This window comes from Ranitomeya imitator, chromosome 5, assembly GCF_032444005.1.
Source record: "Ranitomeya imitator isolate aRanImi1 chromosome 5, aRanImi1.pri, whole genome shotgun sequence".
Classification (NCBI taxonomy): Eukaryota; Metazoa; Chordata; class Amphibia; order Anura; family Dendrobatidae; genus Ranitomeya; species Ranitomeya imitator.
This window is the reverse complement of record NC_091286.1, coordinates 379513257-379534799: the sequence shown is the minus strand read 5'-3', so window position 1 is coordinate 379534799 and position 21543 is coordinate 379513257. Positions and strand designations below refer to the sequence as shown.

Genomic DNA, 21543 nt, shown 5'->3' with positions numbered 1-21543 from the left:
TCTTGGTCATCCACGACGAGTGGGACAGAGAGCTGGTGTCCTCCGGATACAAAATAGTTTTTTTTCCGGTCTTTTCCCTCCCAAAACAAGGACAACAGCTTTTCTCCAGGCCGTACATGCGCTACGAAGGGACAGAGTCATTATTCCAGTCCCTCAGGATGAAAGGTTCAAGGGTTCTTACTCAAATCTATTTGTGGTTCCAAAGAAGGACGGATCGCTGTGGCCCATACTGGACCTAAAACTGTTAAACACGTTTGTCAAAGTACGGCGGTTCAGATTAGAATCTCTCCATTCAGTCGTTGCCTCCATGGAAAAAGGAGAGTTCCTAGCATCCATAGACATCAAGGATGCTTACCTTCACATCCCAATTTTTCCTTCCGATCAACAGTTCCTACACTTCGCATTTCATGAGGAACACTTCCAGTTCGTTGCCTTGCCATTCTGCCTCGCCACCGCCCCCAGAGTCTTCACCAAGGTCATGGCAGCTGTCATGGCCATTCTTCATGCTCGGGGAGTGGTGGTACTTCTGTATCTGGATGACCTACAGATCAAAGGCCTGTCCCTTCCAGCCTGCGAGAAGTTTGCAGGTAATCACGGTGGATACACTTTCTCACCTGGCCTGGAAAATAAACTTCTGAAAGTCTTCTCCAGTACCGGCTCAGCAAATTTCCTTCTTGGGAATGATCTTGGACACTTCCCGCAAGTTGGTCATTCTCCCTCCAGAAAAGGCCTTGGCCATACAACAGGGAACACGGAGTCTTTCCCACCCGGCCCCTCACTACATACGTTTCAGCATGGGCATTCTTGGAAAAATGGTAGCAGCGATGGAAGCTGTCCCGTTTGCACAGTTCCATATTCGCCTGTTGCAACATGCACTGCTGTTGGCCTGGGACAGGAACCAGTTCTCTCTCGACTGTCTTTTCCATCTGTCTCTGCGGGTCAGGCAGACCCTCAGGTGGTGGACACTGAAGTCCTCCCTGAACCAAGGAAAGTATTTTCTCCCAGTACGTTGCTTAGTGGTGACCACTGATGCCAGTCTTCTCGGCTGTGGTGCAGTTTTCAGCCAATATAAGAATTTTTCAATAAATCTGCAATTTTATTTCTAAGAAGCTGGAACATGTGTTTTTTTTCTGCAGTTTTCAGCTACCACATGGCACAGTCGTTGGTCCATTCGAGAGTCGCGTCTCCCCATCAACATCTTGGAGATACGAGCGATCAGGCCAGCCCTACTGAGTTTTCACCATCTCCTCTCAGGTCACCCCATCAGGATCCAATCCGACAACGCCACGGCTGTGGCTTATATCAACCGTCAAGGGGGAACCTGCAGGCGGATGGCCATGCACAAAGTGAGTCGCATCCACCGTTTTGCCGAGAGCAACCATTCGCTGCAATCCACATCCCAGGTGTAGAGAATTGGGTGGCGGACTTTCAGTCGCCAGGGCCTCGCCTCGGGAGAATGGTCTCTTCATCTGGAAGTCTTTCAGCAGATTTGTCGTCACTGGGGGACTCCAGATGTGGATCTCATGGCTAAACAACAAGGTTCCCCAGTTCATTGCCTGATCATACTATCCATGTGCCGTTGGAGCAGACACCTTGGTTCTGCTGTGGCATCGGTTTCGAATTCCGTACATTTTTCCCCCTCTCCCCTTGCTCCCAAGGGTCAAAAAGAAAATCCGAGCAGAGTGGGTACTAGTGATCCTAGTCGTGCCGGGCTGGCCGCGCCGGACGTGGTACACGGAACTAGTTCAACTGGTCGCAGACGTTTCCTGGCGACTACCAGATCACATGGATCTACTTTCGCAGGGCCTGATTTACCACCAGACCTCCGGGGCCCTGTCTTTGACGGCGTGGCCGTTGAATCCTGGATTTTAGCCCAAGCTGGATTCTCTCCTGCCGTCTCAAACTCAAAAATATTTCCTGGATCCGCACATTCCTTGACCGCGACACCACAAAAACATTAGTGCATGCCCTTATCTCCCGACTTGACTACTGCAACCTCCTACTCTCTGGACTCCCCTCTAGCACTCTGGCACAACTCCAATCCATCCTACACTCTGCTGCCCGACTAATCTACATGTCTCCCCACTATTCCCCAGCCTCTCCCCTATGCCAAGCCCTTCACTGGCTTCCTATCGCCCAGACACTCCAATTCAAAACCCTCACAATGACATACAAAGCCATCCACAACCTATCTCCTCCATACATCTGCAACATGGTCTCCCTTTACCTACCTACACACAACCTCCGATCCTCTCAAGACCTCCTTCTCTACTCCCATCTCATCTCTTCTTCCCACAACCGCATCCAAGACTTCTCCCGTGCTTCCCCCATACTCTTGAACTCTCTACCCCAACACATCAGACTCTCGCCTACCATAGAAACCTTCAAAAAGAACCTGAAGACTCACCTTTTCTGACAAGCCTACAGCCTACGGTGATCCTCAACCTACTGAACCGCCACACAACCAGCTCTACCCTCTCCTAGTGTATCCTCAGTCCTCACCCATCCCCTGCAGACTGTGTGAGCCCTCGCGGGCAGGGTCTTCCCTCCTTATGTACCTGTGTGCCTTGGTTTTTTTGCTTATCTTTAATGTATTTGTCTATATTTGCCCTGTATTCATATGTAAAATGCCATGGAATAAATGGTGATATAAAAATGTATAATAATAATAAATAATAAAAATAAGTGATCTCCACCATGATTAGTGCTAGAAAGCCAGCGTCAATGTGCATTTATCATTGCACCTGGAGAACCTTCTTCTCATGGTGCAAAGCCCATGGACGAGCTGCTCTGGTGTTCTCTTTCCCTTCCATGTTGGAATTCCTGCAATCTGGATTAGTCAGGTCTCCCGCTTAGTTCGCTCAAAGGACAAGTTTCAGCCTTGTCAGTTCTATTGCAATGCAAGATTGCCACCAGATTACAGGTGAAGACGTTCATTCAGGGAGTTTCCCGTGTGGCACCTCCCTATAAAATACCATTGGATTCATGGGATCTTAGTTTGGTCCTCTGAGTACTACAGGAGGCCCCTTTCGAACCACTGCAGGACGTATCTCTAACCTTTCTTTCCTGGAAGGTGGTTTTCCTTGTGGCGATTACGTCAATCAGACGAGTCTCGGAGTTGGCGGCCCTATCCTGCCAACCTCCGTTTCTGATTTATTTCATCAAGACAAGGCAGTCTTGAGGACGTCCCCCTCCTTCCTGCCCAAAGTTGTTTCTTCCCTTCACCTCAATGAAGAGATTGTTTTGCCTTCATTCTGACCGGCACCAGTCCATCGTATCGAGAAAGCTCTTCACACTCTGGATGTGGTTAGGGCTCTTAGACGGTACATCTTGCGGACGGCTCCCTTCCGCAAGTCAGATGTCCTGTTCATGCTTCCAGAGAGGCATAGGAAGGGTCTAGTCGCATCAAAGGCCATGCCAGCCAAGTGGATTCGCTTGGATACTTTTACAAAACACTACTGCATTAATTATCAGGCCTCTGCAGATGCTGCTCTTGGCAGGCGCATTCTGCAATCTGCAGTACCACAGCTGTAAGCCAGTGGTACATGGGGTATTAGCAGTTGTGTTGCTCCCCACCCAGCGACTGCTTTAGTTCGTCCCATGGTCCTGTGTCCCCCAATGAGGCGTAGGAGAAATAGGGATTTTTGTGTATTCGCCATAAAATCCTTTTCTCCGAGCCAATCATTGGCGACACAGCACCCACCCTGTTAGGCTATGTGCACACGTTGCGGATTGGGGTGCAGAATTTTCCGCGCAAAATCCGCATCTCCTGGCAGAAACAGGTGCTGATTTGCCGTGGATTTTGTGCGGATTTTCTGCGGTTTTTACCCCTGCGGATTTCTATTATGGAAACCCTGCAGTTCCGCACAAATGAAGTAGCATGCTACTTCTTTTGTTCCGCAGCGGTTTTCATGCGGATTTTTCCGCACCATTAGCACAGCTTTTTTTTTTTTTGTCCAAATAATTTACATTGTACTGTAAATCACTGTGCGGAACTGCAGCGTTTCTGCGCGGAAAAATCCGCTGCGGATCCGCACAAATTCCGCATCGTGTGCACACAGCCTTAGCCTATTGGCTTGTTTAGTTCTTTAGTTTTTGACATCGTTTATTGTTCTTTGTTTAATACTCCTTCTTCTTTGTGACCAAACTGGTTGAATTTCGGCCTGCGGGAGGGTGTATACCGCAGAGGAGGAGTTAATCTTTGTGTTCCCTTAGTGTCCTCCTAGTGGCAGCAGCAGCATAACACCCATGGTCCTGTGTCCCCCAATGATTGGCTCGGAGAAAAGGATTTTACGGTGAGTACACTAAAGTCCCTATTTTGTTTACAATCCTTAAATCCGTTACAAAACATCAATATGGATAAAAAATCAACTAATTGTGTTGAGGGGTAAAATATTAAAGGGGCTCTTCCCGTTTAGTAACTTTTTGTTTCTAAATGAACCTCACACGCAATGTGAATGTAGCCCAATTATAAGGGAATTGGGTGTAATTTGCTATACGTTGTTCATTAACCATTCTGATCTTTTTCCCAAGGTTCGACCATTCCCCCTGTGACCCCTCCATTGCTCTTCATGGTGTGTGTGACAACTCTTATGCCTGTCTTCTGTGTCTCAAGCGATTTGGAAGCATAAAAGCGTATGATGATCATATTGCAGAAAAGGTTCGTTGTATCACACAAATGGAAATTCTCAGCTTTGTGGATTGGACTAACGTTTTCTTTTTGGTGATTAACAAACAAAACCTGTGCCCCTAAACAAAGTAATATAAACCATATTTTGACAAGTATTAGTGATGTGGCACAGATACAGGGTTTCTCCTTCTTGTTCTATGAACTGTGATTAGGACAGATCATTAACCAGGATTTTGAAGGCTCAACAGAAATTTCTGCAGTGTAACCCCCTTTATGACCTGTGACCTGTATATACACGTCATAGATCGTGTGTTTCCCCTTTGGTTCGGACTCATGCGCCATGCCCAGCACATGACAGCTGATTTGATTATCTTTCGTGTGCCCCTAACAGCTGTGGGTGTAATCGCGAGCCACCCACAGCTGTTAACTAGTTAAATTCCACTGTCTATCCCGCCCATCGGTCCCCGTGTCACATTATGGTGGGGTGCTGATTGGTTGGCATGACAACTGGGGGAGTGCATTGTGCTTGATATTGTGGATTTGTGTTCACAAATGCCCGATCTGTCAAGATAAAAATAATTAATCTGTAAACTGCATAATGAGAAAAATAAAAATGAGAGCATTCATATTATTTATTTATTTATTTTTTTGTCAAACGCTGGCAGCAGCATTTAACTACCGCTTCTGGCCATCGGGCCGGAAATGAGCGCATCGCTGACCCCCGTCACGTGATCTGGGGTCAGCGATGCGTCGGCATGACAACCAGATGTCTCCTTGAGACCTCTATGGTTGTTGATGCCGGCTTGCTGTGAGCGCCACCCTGTGGGCGGCACTCATAGCAATGCAGTAATTCTGCTACATAGGAGCGATCTATGCATTGCTCCTATGTAGCTGAGCCGATCAAGTTGTAAGCTTCTAGCCTCCCATAAAGGCTATTGAAGCATGGAAAAAGTTTAACCCCTTACCGGCATCGGACGTACTATACCGTCCGATGCCGGCTCCCCTGCTTTGATGCAGGGCTCCGCGGTGAGCCCGCACCAAAGCCGGGACATGTCAGCTGTTTTGAACAGCTGACATGTGCCCGTAATAGGCGCGGGCAGAATCGCGATCTGCCCGCACCTATTAACTAGTTAAATGCCGCTGTCAAACGCAGACAGCGGCATTTAACTACCGCTTCCGGCCGGGCGGCCGGAAATGACGTCATCGCCGACCCCCGTCACATGTCCGGGGGTCGGCGATGCGTCTCCATTGTAGCCATAGAGGTCCTTGAGACCTCTATGGTTACTGATTGCCCGTCGCTGTGAGCGCCACCCTGTGGTCGGCGCTCACAGCACACGTGCAATTCTGCTACATAGCAGCGATCAGCAGATCGCTGCTATGTAGCAGAGCCGATCGGCTTGTGCCTGCTTCTAGCCTCTCATGGAGGCTATTGAAGCATGGCAAAAGTTAAAAAAAAAAGTTTAAAAAAATGTGAAAAAAATAAAAAAAACATAAAAGTTTAAATCACCCCCCTTTCGCCCCAATCAAAATAAATCAATAAAAAAAATATCAAATCTACGCATATTTGGTATCGCCGCGCTCAGAATTGCCCGATCTATCAAATAAAAAAAAGTATTAACCTGATCGCTAAACAGCGTAGTGGGAAAAAAACTCGAAACGCCAGAATTACGTTTTTTTGGTCGCCGCGACATTGCATTAAAATGCAATAACGGGCGATCAAAAGAACGTATCTGCACCGAAATGCTATCATTAAAAACGTCATCTCGGCACGCAAAAAATAAGCCCTCAACCGACCCCAGATCACGAAAAATGGAGACGCTACGAGTATCGGAAAATGGCGCAATTTTTATTTTTTTTTTTTTAGCAAAGTTTGGAATTTTTTTTCACCACTTAGATAAAAAATAACCTAGTCATGTTTGGTGTCTATGAACTCGTAATGACCTGGAGAATCATAATGGCAGGTCATTTTTAGCATTTAGTGAACCTAGCAAAAAAGCCAAACAAAAAACCAATGTGGGATTGCACTTTTTTTGCAATTTCACCGCACTTGGAATTTTTTTCCCGTTTTCTAGTACACGACATGCTAAAACCAATGATGTCGTTCAAAAGTACAACTCGTCCCGCAAAAAATAAGCCCTCACATGGCCAAATTGACGGAAAAATAAAAAAGTTATGGCTCTGGGAAGGAGGGGAGCGAAAAACGAACACGGAAAAACGAAAAATCCCCTGGTCATGAAGGGGTTAAAAAAAAAAAAAAAAGTTTAAAAAAAAAATTAAAAAATATAAGTTTAAATAGCCCCCCTTTCGCCCCATTCAAAATAAAGCAATAAAAAAATCAAACCTACACATATTTGGTATTTCCGCGTTCAGAATCGCCCGATCTATCAATAAAAAAGGATTAACCTGATCGCTAAACGGCGTAGCGAAAAAAAAAACCCCTCAAAACTCCAGAATTAAGTTTTATGCATTAAAATGCAGTAACGGGCGATCAAAGGAACGTATCTGTGCCAAAATGGTATAATTAAAAACGTCAGCTCGGCATGCAAAAAATGAGCCCTAACCCAACCCCAGATCACGAAAAATGGAGACGCTACGGGTATCGGAAAATGGCACAATGTTTGTTTGTTTGTTTGTTTTTTAAACAAAGTTTGGAATATTGTTTTCACCACGTAGATAAAAAATAACCTGGACATGTTTTGTGTCTATGAACTCGTAATGACCTGAAGAATCATAATGGCAGGTTAGTTTTAGCATTTAGTGAATCTTGCAAAAAAGCCAAACAAAAAACAAGTGTGGGATTGCACTTTATTTTCAATTTCACCGCACTTCAAATTTTTTTCCCGTTTTCTAATACACGACATGCTAAAATCAATGATGTCGTTCAAAAGTAGAACTTGTCCCGCAAAAAATAAGACCTCACATGTCTATATTGACGGAAAAATAAAAAAAGTTATGGCTCTGGGAAGGAGGGGAGCGAAAAACGAAAATGCAAAACAGAAAAAAGCTAGGGTCATGAAGGGGTTAAAAGACTGCAGACTGCCCAATCGTGACAGTGTGCACACACTGTTGGGATTTTCCTCCATTCTCTGCCTCTTTTTTTCAGTAGTAGCACTATTGAGAGAAGCTGAAGTCTAGTTGGCGACATCTATGCCCTGAGTGACCACTCACTTGTTCTGAAGATAGAAGGGAATAGTGTTAAAGGGAACCTGTCACCCCCAAAATCGATGGTGAGCTAAGCCCACCAGCATCAGGGGCTTGTCTACAGCATTCTGGAATGCTGTCGATAAGGCCCCGATGTATCCTGAAAGATGAGTAAAAGAGGTTTTATTATACTCACCCAGGGGTGGTTTCAGTCCGATGGGTGTCGCGGTCCGGGGCCTCCCATCTTCCTACCATGACGTCCTCTTCTGGTCTTCACGCTCCGGCGCAGGCGTACTTTGCCTGCCCTGTTGAGGGCAGAGCAAAGTACTGCAGTGCGCAGGCCTCGGGAAAGGTGAGAGAGGCCAGACACCTGTGCACTGCATTACTTTGCTCTGTCCTCAACAGGGCAGACAAAGTACGCATGCGCCGGAGCCGCGGCGTGAAGACATGAAGAGGACGTCATCGTAAGAAGATGGGAGGCCCCGGACCGCGACACCCATCGGACCAGAACCGGACCGGAACCGCCCCTGGGTGAGTATAATCTAACCTCTTTTTCTCATCTTTCAGGATACATCGGGGCCTTATCTACAGTATTACAGAATGCTGTAGATAAGCCCCTGATGCTGGTGGGCTTAGCTCACCTTCGATTTGTGGGGTGACAAGTTCCCTTTAAGGGAGATGAATGAGAATCTAGCTTGTGACCTCCGACCTGTGCTGGATAAGAAGCCTTAACCGGACAGTGTGCGCATTAATGATCATTGTACCTTTCCATTGATAACTCGTGTGTGGGTTTAGTTCTTGAAGTGCTGTTTTCACGTTTCCTTTCTTCTAGGCAAAGCTGGCTGATGGCCATGAAGCACGCATACCCTCGCTGCATATCCAAAGTTTTGCCTGTCCGAGCTGTTTTCTGCTGTTTTACCAAAGGGATGAATGTCTGAAACACATGTCTGCGAAGAATCACTTCAAGCAAGCAATTGTCATAAAAGGTGTGATGCCGAGATGTCACATTCCACCATCACTGCTGGACGCCCATAGAAATGGTCATATTGTTTTGTAATGTTCAATGTAAAGCTCATTGTCTGTGAAAGGAATAAGATTACAAGGCAGAGGCTGCCCCATGGGACGCACCCTTTCATATATCCATATAGGTGGGGTTCACAAAGGTCAGATCAGTTGAGGATCTGTCGGATCTCCAGACACTTCTGTGGGTGCAAATGCTTATATTCTCCATTTCTAGATTATTTTTCTTAAAGGAGTTGTGCCACCATAAAGAATACATTTAACAAAGCATAAAAGGTGGAAATAAATGGTTTTATCATATGCAGTTATGAAAAATTATGCTTTGTTAAAAAAATAACAATCTTTCATCTTCTGAAGTATGCTCCCTGGCGTTGCTCCATTCCGTCCTCCCAGTGGCTGATCAGCTGGCCGAGCATGTGCGGTACCTGTCATCATAAGCGTTTCCCAATTCTCCACCCCAGTGTGCACAGCGTATGCGAGACGGTCTGACATCTGGGTGAGAGCACACTGTATGCAGTCGCACTCGCACCTCTATGACTGCGCTCATGTGAAGCAGAGCGATCTCGCCCTGATGTCAGAGCTGTGTGTGCGCACAGGGAAAAGATCACTGCACGCGCTTCTGAGCAATCTGCATCCTGCGCGCGCTGGCAGAGCTGTGTGAGCGTCTCGCATACGCTGTGCACACTGGGGGTGGAGAGGTTGGGAAACCGGTACCGCACATGCTCGGCCAGCTCGTCAGCCAGGAGGGCGGAATGGAATAACGCCAAGGGGCATACTTCAGAAGATGAAAGCTTGGTTTTGTAATTTACAATTATTGAAAATGATGCTCTGTTTGAAAAATTACATTTATTTTGACTTTTTCTGCTTAGTTAAATGTATTTTTTTTTGGTGGCACAACCCCTTTTAGCAGTGCATTGTGTTGTTCCTCCTGGGCATAGATGCTACCAGTTGAGGGGTGTTCTTAAACACTCTGATACTGTCGGCACTAACTAGATAATATCAGGCCGAGTAGTGATGTGCCCCTTTAATAAGAAGAATGGTGATTTACAGATTTAATTTTGGTCCCAAATATTTCGACGAAAAACAGACTTTACAGTGGAACTTACAGGGCCCTTTAGACGGTATATCTTTAAATTGCAATTAATCTGTTTCATTATCTGATGTTTTTCAGATTTGCTCGTTATTCACTTCCCTTGTTGCTATATATGTATGTATATACAGGTGCTTTACACAAAATTAGAATATCATCAAAAAGTTAATTTTTCAGTTCTTCAACACAAAAAGTGAAACTCATATATAGTCATTACAGAGTGATGTATTTCAAGTGTTTATTTCTGTTTATGTTGCTGATTATGGCTTACAGCCAATGAAAACCCAAAAGTCATTATCTCACTAAATTAGAATACTTTATAACACCAGCTTGAAAAATGATTTTAAAATCCGACATGTTGGCTTACTGAAATGTATGTTCAGTAAAGCCACTCAATACTTGGTCGGGGCTCCTTTTGCATCAATGCAGCGTGGCCTGGAGGCGATCAGCCTGTTGCACTGCTGAGGTGTTATGGAAGCCCAGGTTGCTTTGATAGCAGCATTCAGCTCGTCTGCATTCTTGTGTCTGGTGTCACTCATCTTCCTGAAATAAATTCACTTTTTGATGATATTCTAAGTTTGTGAGAAGCACCTATGTGTAACGTATTTATACATACGTACACGCACGCACGCACACACACACTAGCTGTTATTAAACTACTAAGTCCTAGCATGCACTGACAGCCTGCAGCTGTCACATCATGATGGGAGTTGGTTTCTAAAAGTTGATGTGCTGTGGAATTCCTTTTAGGAGATCAGGGGTGAGTGCATAGAGAACGTAGTTGATTGCTTATTTTACAGCTGCTGCTTTCTGTGAGTTAAAGTCAAGCAGAAGATGTTTTGCCTCACTGAAAGAATCAGCTGTGATCCTCTGCTATAATGTCTCTATGCTTTTTTTCCTCTCCCCTCCTGCCCAGGAGCTGTGATATGATCAGACCATGTCCTTGTACAGTCAGACACAGCCATTATACAATACACAGCAGGGACACATTGTTAAGATTCTCTCAGCACAAGAACACTTTATTTGTAACACATCCAATTGTGGAAGTGATTATTCCCAAATCTATGGTTTAAAGGGTACTTTGTTCTTGGGAAAACCCCTTTGACTGCTATCAAAACTGCACCAGTTATGCTACTTTTTTACCAGTCACTGCTAGAACAACATGGTGCCAGTGCCAAAAAGTCAGATGGCTGGATAGAGACCTTTAAAAGACACAAAAAAAGCGCAACATGATGGTTGTCACTTTATGTATTTTTTTTTCTTCACATAATGCCCCAAACTGACTTGAACAATTCCAATATCTTCATTAAAATAACCCTCTCAATTACCAATCTATGGCACCATTTGTCTGAAGTGTATAGCGCTATAAGCCAATATGTTCATTGTTTCCTGTGTTTGTTTCAGACCAGAAGGGCTCCCCGTGTCCTATACCTATGCCAGCATATGCGAGAAATGTCCTGATTGGCTTATGTAAGGATGTTCACTTTCAGACTGTTTGTACAGCTTGTCATCTGGAGCTGCGCTCTTACACCGAGCTCACTGCTCATTTTAGGTGTGTGTCTTATTCCTATCGAACATTAGTAATGCAAAAGCCAATGACGTCTATGTGCTGTACTGGAGGCAAAAATGGTGGTCTTGCTCTGCCTGCTTCCCTGCCTTGCTCTGCCTGCTTCCCTGCCTTGCTCTGCCTGCTTCCCTGCCTTGCTCTGCTTGCTGCCCTGCCTTGCTCTGCCTGCTTCCCTGCCTTGCTCTGCCTGCTTCCCTGCCTTGCTCTGCTTGCTTCCCTGCCTTGCTCTGCTTGCTTCCCTGCCTTGCTCTGCCTGCTTCCCTGCCTTGCTCTGCCTGCATCCCTGCCTTGCTCTGCCTGCATCCATCTCCAGCCTTATTGATGATGATGATGATCTCGGCAGCTCCGTTCCTGTTTACAAAGAGCAATATGCTGCTAAGAACGATGATCTTTTAAGAAAGCCAAAAGATCATTGTACCTGGCAACTGAGTGTTTTGTTTGTTTGCTGGGTGATCCACAGCTTCTTTACACTGCTTAATTATCTGTAAAAAAGTGTTTCTTGGAAAGCTTGTTCCTAGTAAGTGTGCAGTGTTAATGCACCTCAGAGGCAATCTATCACCAGGTTACTGCTACCCCATCTGTGGGGACAGAGACCCTGCATCCAGTGATGGATCACTTAATCAAAACTGCAGTAACGTGAAAATGGATTGTATCTGTTGCAGATCTACCAGTTTTCTGAATGCTGAGTTCTGTATAACCACACACACCACACTGACAGCTTTCTATGTTCATTGTGCATAGGCAGAAAGCTGCCAATCACTTTGGTGGGGCAGCAGGCCTTCTAGCCCTTCAGTGATAATCTGCTGATAAAACATTGATTTTATAAAACCTACACTAAGCAGACCAGTAGCAATGCTGGAATCAGTGTCTCTGTCCTAGGCAGTTACTGAGCTCAGCATTGCGCACTGTCAAGTAATTCACAAGCACTGAGTGCGCACTGTTCTTGTGATTACACCCCTCTGATCCCAGCACTGGGGTCACGGCAGATGAGTTTTTTTATGTACGGTACTTTACACACTTAAAGACTTAAGGGACCACTTTATCGAAGCTTTACATTCCCTTTTAATATGCCGAACTATTTTGTATACCTCCTTTGTAAAAGTGTATTGGCAACCTGTCATCATGTTTATTTTTTATACTATTCATTCTGTTCAATTTAGAACCCGGTGCAGAAAATCTGGTCCCGTCTCCCTTTCTGATAAAAGCATAGCGGATGTGGCCGCAATATTCCGCCTGAAGGCCTATTGTCCATATTGTAGACAAGCCCTCAGTACTGACTCTCACATTGCAAAGCACGTGGCAAAAAATGCTCATAATATAAAATGTATAACTTCCATAGAAGAATCTATCCTGGCCTTCTGTTACATCAATCAAGGAACCAAGACCCCCGCTGAGATCTGTTTGTCCGCAGCAAACGCTAGCCTTAAACCCTGCATGCTTAAAAGGACTTTACCTGAGATTGATACTTATCGATCAGAAAAGTACAAAGAAGAAAGCTCAAAGGCCACAGTTGGCGCCAGCCGGGTGAAGCGTGAGCAGGATGTACTGGTAAAGGCCTGGTTCTGTGAATGTGTGGCACAGTTCCCATCTGAGCAAGCTGCTAAAAAGCATATCATGACCGCCAACAGAATTTTTCACAGATGCATGGTGTGTGGCAAGATGGCCGAAGACTTGGGCATTATTCACCTTCATATGAGCCGATTCCATGGTGGGGCACATCTGAGTAATTTCCGCTTCTGGTGCCAAATATGTCACATAGAACTGGTAAGAATTGAAGATGTCATGATGCACCTTTCCGATTGTCATGGAGGACATTCATTTTATTATGAAGATGATGTTTTGGAGCAGCCATCTACATCTACTAAGCCACCGACGACTCCAAGGGCACTGGAAGAAGACATCCCAGCAGCGCCACCCCAGCAGTCTGCTGAAGGCACCTGGCAGTGCCAGATATGTGAAGAAATGTTTGATTCTGAGGAGACGGTTCTACAACATTGCAAATCTCTCACCATACACCAATTCCACAAGTACATCTGTGACACCTGTAAAAAGAAGTTTCATAAGCTAGAAACGTTACTCCGCCACTGTCAAGCCCAACACGATGGAGATGTCGCCATGAAGTATTTCTGTGGCCTCTGCGAAGATCTCTACTTTGATGAAGAAAGTGATTTTCTTGCCCACTATGAGACCTTCCATGGCTTAGATTATGGGTATGTTCCCAATCAGGTCCAGTCTCCTTTAAAAGGTCTTGAAGAGCCTTCTTCCAGCACTGCAGAGGCGGAGAACCGCCTGACATGTGGCTGTCTTCCAGAATATAGTGATAAAGCAAAGAAGAGAGGGGACTCCCGCCAATGCTTGGCTCAGCTCTTCAAGAATGGAAAACTCTGGTACCGCTGCAATTCCTGCTCGGCAACTCGCCAGACACTTGAAGGCATAAGTAGCCATTTTTGCGACAAAGAGAAACAATCTAGCGACAATTTTGTTATAAAGTGCAGCATTTGTTCAAAGTTCTTCTCCGATGCTGATGGTGCCCAAAGCCATTTTCACAAAAAGCATTGTTTCCTTGAGAAGCCTCACATTAGTATTAAGCCTTGGGAATCCAAGAACGAGGTGTTTGAGTTCACAGCGAGTGCTCCTGTTCCTAAGAAGGCTTTGAAGATGGAGGCTGTGCATACCAAAAAGCTACGTTATCAAGCGCTTGGTAGATCTCGAGAGGTCCATGAAGATCTGCCAGGGTCACCCTCTGCAAGCATTGAAAATGGCACAGAGTTTATGGATTTTATCCCTGCAGAAAAAGGTATTTTACGTTTCATTTTATTACATAAAAATATATATATATTTTTTAATTGTATCATGTTGAAAAATTATCAGATATGAGTGTTTTCTGGGAAAAGATTTAATATAGCTTGCAGTACATTTTAGGTTTTCAAGCTCCATAACATCAATTTAAAGTGTATACTTTTTTTTATTTAAGTTGATAAAAATTACTAATAAAAGTACTTGTGAATGCACACCAGATGATGTCTTCATAGCTCAGGAATTGGCACCAAGAGGTCTTACATTTACAACAATATAAGCAGTGATGCGGTATAACATATTTAAAGTGTTACATGCGAATATTTTAGCCACCATAAGGTGCTGCAGCTTTTTTTTGGTGCTTTTCTATTGCTGTCAGGGACGTCTGCCTGCCACTTTGTGGCCATATTTTGACCTTTGCAAATAGGAAATGCTATCTTTCTGTATCTTATCCAGCTGTATAGCACAGTTATTTTGATGCTGTAATTGCTTGTTCTAGTTAGATTGACTGTCGGAGGCTGCAGTTCTCGTATTACCTTCCCCCTCACAGAGAAGAACCATATTTGCTAGCAATAGTAATTATAAGCTGTAATGCAATGAAAAGGGACCCTAACAGCTGATACCTGCTGCCCAATCCACAGGCAGCATGTATCAGACATTTGCTTTATGATCGCCACCAGGTTAGTTTGACTCTGAAACGCTATGATGTTTTAGAGAGATGCCTACTTTAAGTCTACTTATGTATGGGGGAGAGACGTATAAATCCTGGGTAGCGGGCAGGGAGGAGAAGTTGCCGGAAACCCTCCTTTCCTACCAGTCACCCGTGTGCCTTGGTCCCCAGCACCTTTTCAAGTATGTTCTCTGAAACTCCTCAGCGTTTCGAATTCAATCATACCTAGCTAGGAGCATACAGTTAGTGGCAGATGCATGCTGTCTGGTCCATTGGTAGCATGTATCAGCTATCATGTTCTCTTTTTAATATTAAGTGTTACATGTTTGTGTATATCTTAGCCACCATTGGCATTGCTTCATTATTTTGTCTATTTGCCGTTGCATTATTGTCGAGGATTTCTGCCTGCCACTTTAATGCCTTCTTTTTCCATACATCAAAAATACTGTATATACTCGAGTATAAGCCGAGGTATGTGGCTCCCCCTGTCCTGTCCTGGTATGTGGCTCCCCCTGTCCTGTTTTGGTATGTGGCTCCCCCTTTCCTGTCCTGGTATGTGGCTCCCCCTTTCCTGTCCTGGTATGTGGCTCCCCCTGTCCTGTCCTGGTATGTGGCTCGTCCTGTCCTGGTATGTGGCTTCCCCTGTCCTGGTATGTGGCTGCCCCTGTCCTGTCCTGGTATGTGGCTGCCCCTGTCCTGTCCTGGTATGTGTCTGCCCCTGCCCTGTCCTGGTATGTGTCTGCCCCTGTCCTGTCCTGGTATGTGTCTGCCCCTGTCCTGTCCTGGTATGTGGCTGCCCCTGCCCTGTCCTTGGTATGTGTCTGCCCCTGTCCTGTCCTTGGTATGTGTCTGCCCCTGTCCTGTCCTGGTATGTGGCTGCCCCTGTCCTGTCCTGGTATGTGGCTGCCCCTGTCCTGTCCTGGTATGTGGCTGCCCCTGTCCTGTCCTTGGTATGTGTCTGCCCCTGTCGCTGCCCCTGTCCTGGTATGTGGCTGCCCCTGTCCTGGCATGTGGCTGCCCCTGTCCTGTCCTGGCATGTGGCTGCCCCTGTCCTGGCATGTGGATGCCCCTGTCCTGGTATGTGACTGGCCCTGTCCTGTCCTGGTATGTGTCTGCCCCTGTCCTGTCCTGGTATGTGGCTGCCCCTGTCCTGTCCTGGTATGTGGCTGCCCCTGTCCTGTCCTGGTATGTGGCTGCCCCTGTCCTGTCCTTGGTATGTGTCTGCCCCTGTCGCTGCCCCTGTCCTGGTATGTGGCTGCCCCTGTCCTGGCATGTGGCTGCCCCTGTCCTGTCCTGGCATGTGGCTGCCCCTGTCCTGTCCTGGCATGTGGCTGCCCCTGTCCTGGTATGTGACTGGCCCTGTCCTGTCCTGGTATGTGGCTGCCCCTGTCCTGTCCTGGTATGTGGCTGCCCCATCCTGTCCTGGTATGTGTCTGCACCTGTCCTGTCCTGGTATGTGGCTGCCCCTGTCCTGTCCTTGGTATGTGTCTGCCCCTGTCGCTGCCCCTGTCCTGGCATGTGGCTGCCCCTGTCCTGTCCTGGCATGTGGCTGCCCCTGTCCTGTCCTGGCATGTGGCTGCCCCTGTCCTGTCCTGGCATGTGGCTGCCCCTGTCCTGTCCTGGTATGTGGCTGCCCCTGTCCTGTCCTTGGTATGTGTCTGCCCCTGTCGCTGCCCCTGTCCTGGTATGTGGCTGCCCCTGTCCTGGCATGTGGCTGCCCCTGTCCTGTCCTGGCATGTGGCTGCCCCTGTCCTGGCATGTGGATGCCCCTGTCCTGGTATGTGACTGGCCCTGTCCTGTCCTGGTATGTGTCTGCCCCTGTCCTGTCCTGGTATGTGGCTGCCCCTGTCCTGTCCTGGTATGTGGCTGCCCCTGTCCTGTCCTGGTATGTGGCTGCCCCTGTCCTGTCCTTGGTATGTGTCTGCCCCTGTCGCTGCCCCTGTCCTGGTATGTGGCTGCCCCTGTCCTGTCCTGGCATGTGGCTGCCCCTGTCCTGTCCTGGCATGTGGCTGCCCCTGTCCTGGTATGTGACTGGCCCTGTCCTGTCCTGGTATGTGGCTGCCCCTGTCCTGTCCTGGTATGTGGCTGCCCCATCCTGTCCTGGTATGTGTCTGCACCTGTCCTGTCCTGGTATGTGGCTGCCCCTGTCCTGTCCTTGGTATGTGTCTGCCCCTGTCGCTGCCCCTGTCCTGGCATGTGGCTGCCCCTGTCCTGTCCTGGCATGTGGCTGCCCCTGTCCTGTCCTGGCATGTGGCTGCCCCTGTCCTGTCCTGGCATGTGGCTGCCCCTGTCCTGTCCTGGCATGTGGCTGCCCCTGTCCTGTCCTGGCATGTGGCTGCCCCTGTCCTGTCCTGGCATGTGGCTGCCCCTGTCCTGTCCTGGCATGTGGCTGCCCCTGTCCTGTCCTGGCATGTGGCTGCCCCATCCTGTCCTGGTATGTGTCTGCACCTGTCCTGTCCTGGTATGTCTGCCCCTGTCCTGATGTGTGCCCCCCAGTCCTGCATTGCTTGGCTCCCCCTCTTCCCCTGATTGTATGCATGGCTCACATTGCGCCCCCACCCCCTCCCCATCATACTCACCCTCCTCACACCTGCATCTCCATTGTTCCGGCGCATCTCCTGTGCTGAGTGGTCACGTTTTGCCGCTCATTAAGGTAATGAATATGTGCTCCTCGCCTATGGGAGTGGAGATGCGTCCATATTACCTTAATGAGTGGTAACACGTGACCACTCGGCACAGGAGAGGAGATGGAGGGTAAGTATGACGTCTTCTGTTAGCCGGCGGCTTCAGCAGTCACTGTGCCACAGCTGCCGCCTCCCCAGCTCCCACAGCTGCCTTCTGGACAATTGACTCGTGTATAAGCCGAGGGGGGCGTTTTCAGCACAAACATTTGTGCTGAAAATCTCGGCTTATACACGAGTATATACGGTAGCCATTTTTCTTTATCTTGTCCAGCTTTGTGCAGTCCAGTTGTTTTAATGCTGCCAGGACTTGTTCTAGGCAGGATGACTAATGTAAGAGTACAGTTCCTATGAGCGCACTCCCTCTCACAGATAGGGACCATGGGAGTCGGTGATTATGGAGATTTAAACAACAACTACAACTCTTTTTTTTTCTTCCCTTGTCATTTGAATGTGCAGCTTGTTGTACTTTGATGTGGTAGGAAAACCTGCTCCCTCTGGACTCTGTAGTCCAGTGAGAAGTCAGTCAAGTCAGAGATTCAATATCCGCGCTATGACCATGGGTACGGAAATAAGCAGGGATGCGCTTCATCATTTTATTCCTGTAATTTTTTCAATTTTGTTTTTATTTAAGCGCTTGAAACTTTTTCAGGAAGGCCCTCTTTGGTACCAGAACCTGTATCCACTACTGGTAATTGCAGACCAGAAAATAATGAAAACCTACAACCTATGGAAATAGGTATTGCATTTTTTTTATTTTATTTTTATAATAGACTTAATTGTTTTCCAGTCATATATGTTGTAAAATATCGTGTAAGGCTTAAGGAATGTTCATACTTGGCAAATTTGATGCTGAAAAAGGCTCCATACTTATAAATGTGGTTGTTACTGCACACTGCATTCACATACACTTTACATTTGCCCATGTTTCTGTAACAAATCTGCTGGGTGTGAATATCCCCTTTATAGGTACTGCAGTCCCCTGATTGGCGTCATGAGCGATACAAGGTAAATAACGAGCCAGCGTTTGCGTTTAATTGCCTGATCCAGAGGATCAACAGATAACCCATGTGTATAGATACCTTTAGGCTGTGTGCACACTTTGCTGATTTTTCACGATAAAAACGATATAAAACCGCAAAAAAACAGCATACAATATGCATCCCATCATTTAGAATGAATTCCGCATGTTTTGTGCACATGATGCGTTTTTTTCCACGGAAAAAAACACATTGCAGTAAAAAACGCAGCATGCTCATTAATTTTGCAGGTTTTTTGCGGATTTCCCACTATAAAATGCATTGGGAAATGTCCGCAAAAAAAAGCACCAAAAACGCGCAAAAAACGCATGCAGCTTTCTTGCAGAAAATTTCAAGTTTTTCTCAGGAATTTTCTGCAAGAAATCCTGAACGTGTGCACATAGCCTTTATGTTAGACATAGCAGCAGAGGAAGACAGTTGTACATGGCAGACAAGAGAGGAAGGAGAAAGGCTCAGCTTCAAAATTTTCAGGGAGAACTGATGATAAAGACTGTGGAAAGGGAGGAAAGCGCTGGGGAGGGGCTGGATTGGATGCGCTGTTTACAAGTAAAGCGCAAAGCGGAGCACGTGCCGCAATCTCCTCAATAGGAGAGAATATTGCATACTCCTCAGTATAAGTTAGCACGTTGGAAAGTAGTCCTTCCATAGGTTGTAGAAGAGGAAAGCTGATTTACAATAAAATGTTGTGACTTTTGGCATTGTCATGCCACTTTAACCCAGCTCTGCCACAACGGATAACGGACTCCACCGTTTGTCTAATTCATAACCTTAGCCCAAACATCTTACTCCAGTCTTTGACTTTCCTGCTCGCCACTTGTCAGGCGCTCTAAATTCATTAAGAAGCATCCGCCTATATCCGGCGTCTGACTCTATGCACCTCCTCTTCAAGACCAGCGTGAACATCGCCATCATCTTGTTCTGGGCTTTAGTGTTTGTATACTGACTGCATGACATCGCGTGTGCTGCTGGAAGAGATGTGAGTATATGAGAATAGTCTAAAACTAGGAGTAGGCTGCAAATTGCATTTTGGGGATAATAAATGGAAATTGCAGCTTAAAATTTAAAGAGTAATCATATTAAATGTTTTTCAATAAATCAATGACACACCTGAAAATAAGCAACTTTGTAATGTATTTTATCATTGAAATCCGCTTCTTTCTCCCCCTGGACTAATGGATCATTCACAACTCCCAGGGTAAAATCTGTGTTCAGTGAACAGAGATTTTCACATTAGTGAGATAGGAGATGGCAGTTGATTCTTTTAAAGGGAACCTGTCACCTGAAGAAAAAAAAAAGGCTATTAATCTGCAGATATGAGCTTCATCCGCCCGCGTCTGACACTTAGATCTCCGCTGCTGGGAGGAAATTAATTTTATTACCACCGCAGCGTTGGGGTTTCAGTCACGGGGCGGTGCCGGCACGGGTACAGTCACCACTATGTGTATGGAGAATTGCTGCTGTAACCGCACCCCATCAATGATTGTCAAACAAAAACAAACAAAAGATGTTTTAATCCCTTAATGACCGCCGATGGGCTTTTTAACGGCGGCAGTTAAGGATACTTATTCCTGAGCGCTGAGAAATAAGGGTATAGCACCCCCCAGCGTTGGAAAATCTTTGGGGTCTCTGCTACCCCCGAATATGACCAGGGGCGTTTTTTTTACAGTCCCGTCTTGTGATCGCCGTTATTCACCAAGTAACGGTGACCACAAAAAAAGGGACCGATTTACAGTTCACTTCTCTCTCTCCTCTGATCTAGAATATTAAAGGAGAAAGAAATGAGGTCTCCTGACTCACTCCCTACCCGGGTACCTCCGCCAGCCTCAGACCCTTCTTCTCTGTCCCCCAGCCCTCCGCGTCCTCTTCCTGGAAGAAAATGGTGGGTGTATGCGCAGTGCACCCACAAAGATCTGTCGGCTGGTACCCAGCAATAATAGGACAGTTTTACTATTGGCTCATTTTGATCACTGAGAGAGATCCTATCACAGTTATCAAAATAAAAAAAAATTGTAAATTGACATCCCCCCCCCCCGCCCCCCCTGTCTCCCCCTTAGTTACATAATAATGATGATAAAATAATTGTCATTTTTTTCCATTCTTCTCAGTTAGGGCTGTGGTTTGGGTTGAGGTTGTTAGTGTTAGGATTGGCTTTAGGGTTGTATTGGGGTTGGCGTTAGGTTTTTTTTTTTTTTTTCAAAAGTAGGGAAAAAAAAGACTACGAAGACTAGTGTTGCGTGCAAGTGCTTGCTACTCGACTTTGCATCGAGTATTGCAGATCCCCGCATGTTTTTTTTTTTTTTTTTGGTGTGTGTGTGTGTGTCCAACAGCAACAAAACATGCGGGACAGGGTCTCGAGCATGTCACTCAAGCACCCACAATATTCAGTGCATATCTGAGCTCCTGATGCAAACCGGAGTAGTGAGCATTTGCGCTCAACACTAATGACGGCATAATCAATGTCGACCTATTCAATGATGACCTAATGTTATCAAATTCTGTGTAGCACCTGGGGTTCAAAATGCTCATTATACCCCTGAATAAAATCCTTGAGGGGTGTGATTTCCAAAATGGGCTCACTTGTGCCTAAACAGTGGAACCCCCTCATCAAGGGCTCTCCAAGTCATATAGAAGAAATTTACCATCATCATAAAGTACAGTATGTCACGAAAAAATTATCTCCGAATCAGTGGGATCCGTCAAAGCATTCCAGAGATATTACCACATAAACACAGTGGTCAGAAATGGAAAAATTACTGTTACTAAGGGGTTAAAGGGAACCTGTCATGTGAAAAAACGCCTTTAACACCTTCGTGACGGAACCTAATTTTGACCTTAATGACCAAGCCAAAATTTTGAAAATCTGACTAGTGTCACTTTGCGGTAATAACGCTTGAATGGAGCCCATTGA

General features: G+C 46.2%; 1 protein-coding gene across 7 annotated transcripts in view; it reads left to right on the top strand.

Moving 5' to 3' along the window:
• ZNF451 (zinc finger protein 451) overlaps window positions 1-21543 on the top strand; it is a 120549-nt gene that overhangs the window by 67526 nt on the left and 31480 nt on the right. For 3 of the 7 annotated variants that reach the window (XM_069726734.1, XM_069726731.1, XM_069726733.1), the window contains exons 7-11: window positions 4534-4660; window positions 8604-8757; window positions 11286-11433; window positions 12609-14245; window positions 18230-18334. In XM_069726734.1, coding sequence (XP_069582835.1) covers window positions 4534-4660; window positions 8604-8757; window positions 11286-11433; window positions 12609-14245; window positions 18230-18334 — 2171 coding nt within the window. Of the gene's footprint in view, window positions 1-4221; window positions 4296-4533; window positions 4661-8603; window positions 8758-11285; window positions 11434-12608; window positions 14246-18229; window positions 18335-21543 lie in introns of those variants that run through there. The other 4 variants (XM_069726736.1, XM_069726735.1, XM_069726738.1 and 1 more) reach the window with 3 other exon arrangements.